Source organism: Vulpes lagopus, chromosome 1 (assembly GCF_018345385.1).
Source record: "Vulpes lagopus strain Blue_001 chromosome 1, ASM1834538v1, whole genome shotgun sequence".
NCBI lineage: Eukaryota > Metazoa > Chordata > Mammalia > Carnivora > Canidae > Vulpes > Vulpes lagopus.
Window position 1 is genome coordinate 67,601,311 of NC_054824.1, and position 12,631 is coordinate 67,613,941.

The 12,631-nt window shown below is 39.9% G+C and overlaps 1 protein-coding gene across 6 annotated transcripts in view; it reads right to left on the minus strand.

The window, feature by feature from the left end:
* KCTD20 (potassium channel tetramerization domain containing 20) overlaps positions 1-12,631 on the minus strand; it is a 40,026-nt gene that overhangs the window by 13,205 nt on the left and 14,190 nt on the right. For all 6 annotated transcript variants that reach the window (XM_041744998.1, XM_041744982.1, XM_041745009.1 and 3 more), the window contains exon 2: positions 1,806-2,013. In XM_041744998.1, the coding sequence (XP_041600932.1) occupies positions 1,806-1,961 (156 nt within the window). In that variant the 5' untranslated portion in view covers positions 1,962-2,013. The remainder of the gene's footprint in view (positions 1-1,805; positions 2,014-12,631) is intronic.

Here is a 12,631-nt window from a genome sequence, read left to right on the forward strand (position 1 = left end):
ACCTGGTTCATTTTAAAAAAAATAAGAATCATGTTCACTCCACCTCCCTCACAGGATTATTCTATCAGCTGAAATAAAGTATTGTGAGAGATTTCAAAGTGTGCTAATACCATATCATGCAAAAAAAGAAAAAAAAAGGCTTTTAACTAAATATCTGAAATTGGGATGCATGCAGTAGACAATTAGGGGGAAATATTTATAAAATGATTACTATAGGATTCTTTTAAATTGGCAGTTGTCCTAATATATTTTACTTTAATGTAAGAAAAAAGTCTTATTTTAATGTAAAAAAATTTTTATGAAAAATTTCAAACATACCAAGGTTATTAACACAATGTATAATATGCATATCCTGTCACCTAGATTTGACAAGCTTAATTAACACTTTTCTACATTTTCTTCAAATCTTTTTTTTTAAAGAGTAAAAGGTTAGAAATACAACTGAATGTCTCACTCCCATCCCTCACATATTTTAAGTTTGTATACAATATTTTATGAACATGATCACTGCTCATGACTTCTGGGAAATCAGTCTGATTTCGGACCCTTAGATAACCAAAAAAATTGTGAACTAGCATACACACACTTTTCTTCTCCATTCGCTTTTCAAGAAGAAAACCCAAAATCTAGACCAAAAACCTATTGACTTTTGACAAATTTTCAGTGTGGCCCTGTGTTTGCACACCAAGAGTTAAATTTCCACACGGTCCACAAGCAAGCTTCTAGCAAGAAACACTTTAATCACTAAGATGGGCTTTTGAATTCAAAGTGCTGTTCTAAAAAATGAAAGTAAATACCTATGTCACAAATTCAGGATGCCTGACCCTGCCTGCCCACCAAGGAAGCAGTTCAGGTGGCCTGATTCCTGAAGGATGCAAGTCCCACCGGGACTCAGTGCATAAACTCTCCCTAATGGCAACCTCTAGGATGGTAGGCACACCCTGCCCCTCTGCCAGCGGATGCATCTAGAATGCTTCTAGCACTCTCTGCTTCTCTAGCAGAGCCTGGTCAGAAAGACACATGTTTAAATGGTGGCTGCCCACCTCCTACCGGTGTGGGCCTGGGCACGTCTGTAAGCTTCTGAAGCTTCTGTTTCCTCATCTGCACAAGGAGGATGAATCTAAGCAGGGATCAGCATACTTTCTATAAGGGGCCAGAAAGCTTTGCCGGTCAGTCTCTGCCACTGTAGAAAAGCAGCCAAAGACCGTGTGTCAACAAACGGGCATGATGGCTGCATTTTTGAACTTTATGCACAAAAATAGGCGGTGGTTTAGATTTGGCCACAGTTTGCCACCCTTTATCTAAAAACATGTATGTAAAGTTCCTAGCACGGTGAACGCTCAATAAACAGTAACTCAGTAACTGTTATTATTAGTGTTGCCACTGCCTTTTAAAGTTAAAAAGAACCTGACAGTTTATCAAGAGCTTGCACATCCATGAACTCCAAAGTCTTCTAGTCTCATGAAGTAAGAATAATATTAATATCCCTGTTTTCTAGATTAAGAAAGCAGGGCTCAGAAAGATTAAGGAGCTCATCTATGGTTATAGGTGATTAGTAGCAGAGCTAGAATTTGCATCTGTCTTCTGACTGCAGACCCAGGACTATTTTTCTTATACTGTTGTTGCTGAGTTGGGTGTGGACTGATTAAGTAAGCAGGGATTTTTGGTGACAGTCAGCTTTATGTAACAGTGATATTTGAGCTAAGCCAATTAGCTGGGGATTTTTTTTTATATGCCTTCTGGGTAGAGTGAATGCTCGAGTGTCAGAAAGCCCTCCCAAGTAAGTCAAGCTCTAACCCTCGTACCATCACTCCTGGGACCTGGAGGGTAAGTGAGGTTCTGAAGAGCAGCAGCAGCCAAGCTGTTTGTTTCTCTTTCTGGCGCTGGGGCTGTGGGCCCGTCAGTTGGGCAGCTCGCTTCCTGCCACAGCCCTCTGTCACTCTCACTGCCGCGATGAACATTCATGCTTGGATTCGGAATCCTGAACTGTCTGCTTGACCAGAAAAAAAAAGCCTGGAAGACAGGAATATGCATGATCTAGAACATTCTCCAAACACGTTCCCAAAGAACTCCAAGGCATGAAAGGCAAGCTGGAGAACTCACAGATGCCTCGCATTCTTGCTCTGAAAAGATAGGACATCTTAAACGTTCCTGTGATTTTATACTGGGAGGAACTGGGCTTATTGAAATGGTCTTTACCAAACCACTGACAATGTAAAAACATTGACCACCTGTTACTTGAGAATAATTTTAAGCTGTATCCAAAAAGAGACTCAAATCCACCATTCTTGCTGCAGTCATGATCAGTTCTACAAATTAAACGGTAGTGCAATAATTTGGTGGTGTTTAGATCACAGACACAAAAGAGGGCAAGAATCCAACTGGTCAGTTAAAGAAAACCTGCCCATGTATTAAAAATAATCTAGGCACATATGCTCCTCTAACAAGCATTAGGAAATGCAAACTATCAAGCACTGTAAGGCTCATCCAAGAGTTGGAACAAGAAGTCATCTGCCCTCAAATAAGCAGTTTGACTTACAGTGCTCAGCTTCCTCTTCATAAGTCCTCTCTCACTTTCTGTACCTTATGCTTAACCCTCAGCCCCTATGTCAAAATTACACCACAATGTCACTGGCTAGAAGGCTAACTCTCCCCCAAGCAGGGGAGTCATGTAAGGAACAAGTAATGAGCTACTGCCTCATGCAAGGCATTTGCTCCCAAGGTACAATGGGGAGGGGGCTATGCGGGAAGCTTCATCCCTCTCTTTCAGGTAATCACACCACCCAACCCTTCTATACTTTGGGGGATGTCCAACTATTCAAAATACTCCTGAAGTTCGCCCTACTTATTGTATTAGCACTTTCGGTTTATACTGTCCTGATTTCCATTGGTGCTCTGGTGGAAGAATGATCTTATGTCACCATCAATTTTTATGCAAATGGACTGCATCCTAACACCAGTTAAGGAAAAAGTTAGGTCACTAAGGGCAATAACCTGTAGCATGGAGAGGTTAAAACAGATCCCTAGTGACTGGTAAAGTCAAATAAAACCACTATTGCTCTCAAGTTTGATTCAGAAGATGTCAAAGTCAGGTCTATAGAACAGGATAAGAAAAAGATCCATAAAATCAGAAAATGCTTATTGCCGACAAGGGAAAGACCAAAATGGGGTCTTATTTTTTTAATAAGGTTTAATCTATTTCAAAAGTACAACGCTCTTAGACTGTTCATTTTTTAAAGATTTTATTTATTCATTTGAGAGAGAGAGTGAGCGCACAAGCAGGGGAAGGAGCAGAGGGAGATGGAGAGGGAGAAACAGACCTCCTGCTGAGCAAGGAGCCCAATATAGGGCTGGATCCCAGGACCCCGAGAAGGTCTTGGGTATGATCTTTTAAAAGGCAGTACCTTTTTACTTCAGAGTAAGCTGAGTGGTGGAGATGAGGTAGGATGCCACAGAATTCAGTAAATAAACCAGTCCACCCTTCATCCATACTCCATAATTAGCTTCAGAAAATAATTACATCTTTGCCCAAACTTAATTCTAAACAAGTCTCGGTCTTTTCAGTCTGTTCTTTTTTTTTTTTTTTTTTAAGATTTTATTTATTTATTCATGAGAGACACAGAGAGAGAGGCAGAGACACAGGCAGAGGGAGAAGCAGGCTCCATGCAGGGAGCCCCATGTGGGACTCGATCCCGGGACTCCAGGATCACACCTAGGCCGAAGGCAGGCGCTAAACTGCTGAGCCACCCAGGGATCCCTTCAGTCTGTTCTTATGTGAAAACTACTACATTTCTTTAACTGTTTTAAGGCATATTGTTGACTTTGGCCTAGTTCCATTATTTATGCATAGTAATGACAACCCTGCTAATGTTTTTTATTTATTTATTTATTTATTTATTTATTTATTTATTTATTTATTTTTTATTTATTTATTTTATGATAGTCACAGAGAGAGAGAGAGGCAGAGACATAGGCAGAGGGAGAAGCAGGCTCCATGCACCGGGAGCCCGATGTGGGATTCGATCCCGGGTCTCCAGGATTGCGCCCTGGGCCAAAGGCAGGCGCCAAACCGCTGCGCCACACAGGGATCCCTAATGTTTTTTATTTAAAGTTGAACAGGTTTTCATTTTGCTTCACATATATTCTCTGATGATACCCAGGATTTCTGGAAATAGTTAAAAAGGGCTAATAGTAGGGGAGGAGAGAGACAACAAAGATATAATCTAAAATGTCTTCAGGATCACCTTCTAAGGTATTAATAGATGGATAGCAAAGAGGCTGCCATTTTAAAAAATTTATTTTATTATTTTTAAAAGATTTTATTTATTCATGACACATACACACACACACACACACACACACACACACACACACACACACACAGAGGGAGAGGGAGAAGCAGGCTCCATGCAGGAAGCCTGATGTGGGACTTGATCCCAGGACTCCAGGATCACGCCCTGAGCCAAAGGCAGATGCTCAAGCCACCCAAGGATCCCCGAGGCTACCATTTTTAGAATATACTCCAGGTATCCATTTTTTTTAAACCAACTCTACCGAAGCTTTTCTGTCATAGTTCTATTCACTTCCTTTGCATGTGTGACCCTAATAATGTTCCAATTTCTGAAGAAATTGTCTTCTAACTATTGAAGGCTTCTGGTTTTCCTTTTCCCAGAATATTTCTAAAAATTTTAAGTAAGACCACTCCAGTATAAAGCCCATATAAATTCTGTTAACATTTTTAAATCTTGGAATTGTCCTACAATAGGTCCCTAAATCCATAATAATTTAGCTGTTTAAATGAGCAATGAGACCCTTGTTAGTAAATTATTTCTACTGGGTCCTCCCTACACACGTGCTTCCTTGAACTCTGGCAGACTGGTGAGACACGAATCACTTCTTAGAGCTCTCCTGCCACACTTCCTCCCCACGTATGATCTATCATGGCTCTAACTTTTATAACGTGGCCCTGTGCAGGTTCCTAAGTCTGTGTCTCAACTTTCTCACTGGTCAGAAAGGAAATAACTATTAATTACACAAAGTTGATATAAGGATTAAATGAGGTAATACATTTAAAGTGCTTAGTACAATGCTTGGCATGTATGGTGATTACTGTTCTATTCCTAAACCAGAGAGTCTACAAAGAGATTTTACCAACCTAATCTTATTTGCTACTGAAACAACTCCAGGAGGGATACTTTAATTATCCTCACTCAAATCGGGGGTGGGGATGGGGGTGGGAATCAAGCTTTAGAGAGGTTAGCAACTTTCTCCAAATCATAACTCTAGCTAAAAGGCAAAGGTAGATTCCAGATTTAGGTCCCTCGATTCCTGTATTCTGTCCATTCAGTCACAGTGTTTCCCGCAAACCATCTTGCCTTTAATCCATTACTGACTCTAGAAATTATTCCTTCTATTGTTTGTCACAAATGAAAGAGAAAGCTAGTAGTGTCACTGCTGCTATTCTTAACATGTAGGGGTTACAGCAGTAAGAATCCTGTGATAGCATGGTTATATTCTTCCATAAAATAAGCATTAGTATTTTACTGCTTATAAAAGCAATATGTACTCACTGAAAAAAAAAATCAGTCAATATAGAAAGATACTTGAAAAATCAACAAAGCTGGGGCACCTAGGTGGCCCGGTTGGTTAAGTGTCAGACTTTTTTTTTTTTTTTTAAGATTTTATTTATTTATTTCAGAGAGAGAGAGAGAGCGTGAGAGTGCATGAGGGGAGATGGGTGAGGGGGCAAAGGGAGAAGCAGATTCCCCACTGAGCAGGGAGCCCAATGAGGGGCTTGATGATCTGAGCCAATGACAGATGCTTAACTGACTGAGCTACCCAGGGGCCCGAAGCATCAGACTCTCGATTTTGATTCAGGTCATGATCTCAGGGTCCTGGGACTGAGCCCCGTGTCGCGGGCTCCTCACTCAGAAGGGAGTCTGCTGAAGATTCTCTTCCTCTCCCTTTGGCCCCTGCCTCCTGCTCTAAAATAAACAAAATCTAAAAACAAAACAAAACAAAACAAAAAAACAATAAAGCTGTGGTGAAATCTTTGCACATAATATTATAACTTTGGGCATCTCCCCACTATATCCTTGGAATAAACTCTTAGAAGTAAAACTGATAATGAAAAAGGTAAACAGGGCAGCCCCAGTGGCTCAGTGGTTTAGTGCTGCCTTCAGCCCAGGGTGTGATCCCTGAGTCCCGGGATCGAGTCCCACGTCAGGCTCCCTGCATGGAGCCTGCTTCTCTCTCTGCTTGTGTCTTTGTCTCATGAATAAATAAATATAATCTTTAAAAAAAAAGGTAAATAATTTTTAAGTTTTGATAGATACTGCCAGATTATCCTCTATAAATATACCCATTTAAAGTATCTCCAGGGGCACCTGGGTGGCTCAGTCAGTTGAACATCTACCTTTGGCTCAGGTCATGACCACGGGTTCCTAGGATCAAGCCCCACATTGGGCTCCCTGCTCAGGGAGGGTGGGAAGGGGTGGGGGTAGTGTCTGCTTATCCCTCTCTCTCTGCCATTCCCCCTGCTTGTGCTATCTGCCAAATAAATAAAATCTTTAAAAAAATAAATAAAATCTTTCCAGCAACATGGGGCATTCACTTTCCAGAACTCTTGCTAGTGTTTCAGTTTTCTTCATCTTTGCTATTCTGATGAGTGAAATACAAATATAACTCATTTTTTGATATTCATTTTAATGTAGTAAATTAACATCATTTTTTTCATCAAAAATTTCACCTTCAAGAGCCTTAAAAGTAGGGACACCTGGGTGGCTCAGCCGCTTGGTGCCTGACATGAGCTCACGGCATGATCCTGGAGTCCCTGGATCGAGTCCCGCACTGGGCTCCCTGCATGGAGCCTGCTTCTCCCTCTGCCTAAATCTCTGCCTCTCTTTCTGTGTCTCTCATAAATAAATAAATAAAATCTTAAAAAAAAAAAAAAAGCCTTAAATTCTGGGTGGGTGGGGAAAAACAACCACACTGGGCAGGTATTAGGTAATAGTGATTTATTCATATCAAGTTTGTCAGGCTTGACCAGAATCACTGGATGTTTCCCAGGACTGCTCTCATCTCCCTGGAAGTCTGAGAAAACGACATATGATTACAAGACCACCCACTAGACTAAAGCAAAGCAGCTTCTGGCTTTGGCTTCATTATTAACTAGCCATGTCACCAAAACATTCTTTAAGCTTCAATGTTTTCATCTATAAAAACAGAGGAAGATATCTGCCGTTACCAAGTCAGACAAACCTGTCTCAAACAGGATGCATGGAAAAGCTCTCAAAAATCATGAGACAACATACAAAAGACACGAGATAAACTTGGAGATGTGTCAATTTCTCTTATACAACTGCTCAGTACTTATTTAGCTCTCTAAGCACATCATGCTCATCCTCCACTTCTGAATGTTTATTATGTTCTATTGTCTGGTTCTGACTTGAGCCACCTTTCTCTCTCTTTTTTTAAACATGTCTTCTTTTTCTTTTTTTTAAGATTTTATTTATTTATTCACGAGAGACACAGAGAGAGAAGCAGAGGGAGAAGCAGGCTCCATGCAGGGAGCCCGATGTGGGACTCGATCCCGGGTCTCCAGGATCACACCCTGGGCTGAAGGTGGCGCTAAACCACTGAGCCACCTGGGCTGCTCGACTTTCTCATTTCGATTCAGTAAGACAACACCCTGTACTATTTTTGGAATTCCACATAGTATTTTTGCCTCAGTTGCCTAACTTTTCCTTACATTTTTTTTCTGTAATGCATAACATGTTTTATTAGTTTAGAATTACTGTGATAAGAACATTACATTTAATGGATAGCAGTTGTACACAGATTCCCTGTACCAGTTTGTTACTCAAACTGTAGCTTTGTTTGTAAAGATTTTATTTTGTAAGCAATCTCTATACCCAATGTGGGACTTAAACTCACAGCCCCAAGATCAAGAGTTGCATGCTCTACCAACTGAGCCAGCCTGGCACCCATTTGTTCCAACTTTTATTATAGGAAGTAAAACTTCGCTTTACCTGAAAAGATTACTGCCATTAACTCATTCCAATGGAATATTAAAAATATGTGTGGGTGATTGAAACTATTAATACTAAAGTGATTTTGCTGTTTATTGTTGAGACAGTGTTTAGTCAAAAACTATTTTTAAAAGATTTATTTATTCACGAGAGACAGAGAGAGAGAGAGAGGGAGCAGAGACACAGGCAGAGGGAGAAGCAGGTTCCACGCAGGGAGCCCGACGCGGGACTTGATCCTGGGACTCCAGGATCATGCCCCTGGGCCGAAAGCAGGGGCTAAACCACTGAGACACCCAGGGATCCCCTAGTCAAATTTTTAATTCAAAAGTAAAACCTAAGTTTACTTCAACTATTTTAATATATATAAATACATTATATGCATCAAAGACAGATTATGCTGCCTAGGTTAATACTGTGCTATACCAGAAGACCTATTCTTCGCAGGAAAAGAACTCATGATACTGTACTTCTTAAATACTGGTCAAGGTATATTCACATGCCCATCTTATAGACTCTCCTCATGAGCCTAATCAATCAATCCCTAGTAAAGATCAGCTCTTTTCCCCTGCTTTATCTTTTCTTTCTACTTCTTCTCAAAGGACTGATGCTATACAATGTTTTCCCACTTACCATACCATTTTTTTTACAAAGTCTCAAATTAAGGGAAGCTGTATGTAACCGTACCCTATGCTGCTGCAAATGTTTGGAAACCAGGCTGCATAGTTTATTTAGTTCTTGATTCCACCGCGTATTTGTTATGTGAATCTATGCACAGGACTAACGTCTCTGAGACTTAATTTTCTCAGCTGTAAATTAGTAATATCTATTTGGCTTTTTGTTTGCTTGTTTAAAAGATTTTATTTATGTATTCATGAGAGACACCCAGAGAGAGGCAGAGACACAGGCAGAGGAAGAAGGATCCCTGCAGGGAGCCTGATGTGGGACTCGATCCCAGGACCCCGGGATCATGCCCTGGGCCAAAGGCAGATGCTCAACCACTGAGCCATCCAGGCGCCCCTTTGTTTGTCTTTTTTTGTTTGTTTAAAAGATTTTATTTATGTATTCATGCGAGACACCCAGAGAGAGGCAGAGACACAGGCAGAGGGAGAAGCAGGATCCCGGCAGGGAGCCTGAAGTAATATCTATTTGGAAGAAGGATTACGAATACTTCAGATCATGCACAATCTCCGGCATATGGTAAACACTGAAGAAACTGTTAGCTGTTACTATTCATATATTCAAATCTTTTTTGAATTCAAGCTTTTCTTTTTGGCTTCAAACTTATAAAAAAAAATCATATTTCAATCATACTCAAAAACATTTTTTAATCTTTGCTTCTTTCTTGCATTACCCACCTACCGTATCATCCCTCATCTCAACTCCAATACCAACAACCTTCTGTTATCTCTGTGTATCTGTATTTTTTATTTTTTTTTAAGATTTTATTTTATTTATTCATGAGAGACACAGAGCGAGAGAGAGAGAGAGAGGCAGAGACACAGGCAGAGGAGAAGAAGGCTCCATGAAGGGAGCCCAACATGGGACTCGATCCCAGGACTCCAGGATCACGCCCTGGGCCGCAGGTGGCGCTAAACCACTGTGCCACCAGGGCTGCCCTGTATCAGTATTTTTTAATGTTAAGAATAACTACTGGATTCTGAATATGTTCGTCTGCAGAGATAATAAAATTTAGTTATGGGGCAGCCATGGTGGCGCAGCGGTTTAGTGTTGCCTGCAGCCCGGGGTGTGATCCTGGAGACCTGGGATCAGGTCCCACGTCGGCCTCCCTGCATGGAGCCTGCTTCTCTCTCTGCCTGTGTCTCTGCCTCTCTCTCTCTCGCTCTCTGTGACTATCATAAATAAAAAAAAATATTAAAAAAAAATTTAGTTATGATACCACTGTTAAGTCTTAATTTCAAACATTTACTGATAAGACATGTTATTTCTGTAAACCAAACCTGTAATTTTAGACCTGAAAACTACACAGCTTTCTTTTTTTGAAAGTAGGCTCTATGGCCAATGTGGGGTTTGAACTAATGACCCTGAGACCAAGAGTTGTGTTATCTACCAACTGAGCCAGTCAAGTGCCCCCAAATTACACAGCCTTCTAATGATCTTTTGTCTTGACTAAAAACTTTTATCAGCTATGTTTCTTTTTTAAGCTCTCAAAATGTGAGAAGTTTCTGGTAATCTCTTCAGATTATCTACCTATTAGTCAACATATATAGTCAGCATATATTTACCAAATATCTACTTTGTGGAACATACATAATATTGTGTGCCAGCAATGAGGGACACAAAGTATTGAGTAACAACTTCAGGGTTGGGCTGTTTAGGTGGGAATATGTGAAAAAGATAAATAAAGTAATATATACAGAATAAGTGGTTCTAAAAACACCAGTTCGATTCTCAGGTCTATCCTCCCACAGTAGTTGCCATAGGCTCACAGTGGGACCCAGCAAAGTCAACTTCTCAGGCAGCTCCCATGTGCATTTAGTTTTGGGGATCGTAAGAGAAACGTAAGTCATAAAAATTTATACGAGGGATCCCTGGGTGGCGCAGTGGTTTGGCACCTGCCTTTGGCCCAGGGCATGATCCTGGAGACCCGGGATTGAATCCCACGTCGGGCTCCCGGTGCATGGAGCCTGCTTCTCCCTCTGCCTGTGTCTCTGCCTCTCTCTCTCTCTCTGTGACTATCATAAATAAAAAAATAATAATAATAAAAAAATAAAATAAATAAAATAAAATAAAATAAAATAAAATAAAATAAAATAAAATAAAATAAAATAAAATAAAATAATAAAATAAAATCTTTAAAAAAAATTTATACGAGAAAATCACCTCGAGCTAGTGTGGCTAGGAAAACAAAGTCTTCATCAGAAAAAAATCTGTGCTGGGCTCTGAAGATAAGATTTTTTTCTCCCCAATTTTTTATTTTGAAACTTTTTGAATCTACAGGAAAATGGAAAAATCATTACAATCAGTACCCTCATATGTACCCCTCAAACTTACCAGTGATCATCCTGTCTCATTTGTCTGTGCTTATGCTTCCTCCTCCGCCATAATTTTCCAAATCACCTGTTAGGTATCACACTTGATAATCCTAATACTTCAGTATACATAGTCTAAGAATCACAACATTCTCCTACAAAACGCTACAGTACCATTTTCATCTAAGAAAATGAACAATTCTATAATCTCAACATATAATCTATAATCAAATCTATTAATTTGGCTTCATATTTTCTTTTACAGCCTTTTTGGGGATCCATAATTCAATCAAGGCCCATTCCTTGCATCTGGTTGTTCTGAATCTTTTAATCTTGCATATTCCCTCCCTCCATTTAAAAAAAATGAAATTGACATTTTACTTATTTTTAATTTATTTTACAGAGAGAGCTGAAAGAGAGTACAGAGAGGGAGAGAAGTAGACTTCTCACTGAGCACTCTATAGGGAGTACGGGGCTTCATCTCAAAATCTCATGACCTGGGCCAAAATGAAGAGTTGGAAGCTCAACTGATAGCCACCTAGGCACCCCTGAAATTGACATTTTAAAAGAGTCTAGGTCAGTTCCAACATACTGGATCTGATTGTTTCCAAATGAGTAAAAAATTTTGCGTCTAAACTAGAATACAACATAGATGGCAGTTGTATCCTTCCAAACACCATTACATTAGGGGCACATAATGCCAGGTTACCCCACTACAGGAGATAAGTTTGATGACTCAGCTAAATGGTGACTCTATATCTCTCTCCATTGTAAAGAGAGAAGTTAATAATCTTACCCTGTGGTTTTGGCAATCTACTGAGGATTCTTGCCTGCATCAGTTATTACATTTCAGACTGTAAAATGATGGCTTTCTAATTGTGTAATTCTTCCTACATCTACAATATAGCAGTATTCCATGAAGTAGAACTATTTTTTCACCCTTCCCTTATTTTTCCTTAAGTACCCTTGTGAACTCATTTGTTTTAATCTAGCATAATAATCCATTACCATAACTTTTTTTTTCAAATTGTCCCCAATTTTTGGTTCAAACTATTCCAAATATTGCCAGTGGGATTCTCTTCAAGTTATCATCTGTGTCATTTTCACACAATTCTATTTGCTTTTGAGGCTATTTGTTGACATAAGATTTCTCTAAGCTCACCTTTTGCCATCTCTGCCCCAGACCTGGAATCAGCCACTTCTCCCTGGAGCCTTTATTCCTTCTAGTGGGCAATGGCATTTATAAATCAAGATCTGGGCACTAGCTGTCCTCATAGTTACAGGAGTGTCACTACTTCTAAGCTATTTTAATAGACAAACTTTGTGACTTTTTTTTTTTTAACAATTATGAGTTTATACTGATATTTTCTTCTTTTTTAAAATTTTTTATTTATTTGAGAGAGAGAGAGAGTACAATCGGGGGGGGGGGGAGGAGGAGAGGAAGAAGCAGACTCCCTGCTGAGCAAGGAGCCCAAAGCAGGGCTTGATTCTAGGACCTTGAGATCATGACTTAAGCCAAAGGCACTTAACCAACTGAGCCACCCAGGCCCCCCTATACTGATATTTTCAACTCTAATTCAACACTATAGTTTTTCCTCATATATCTTTTCC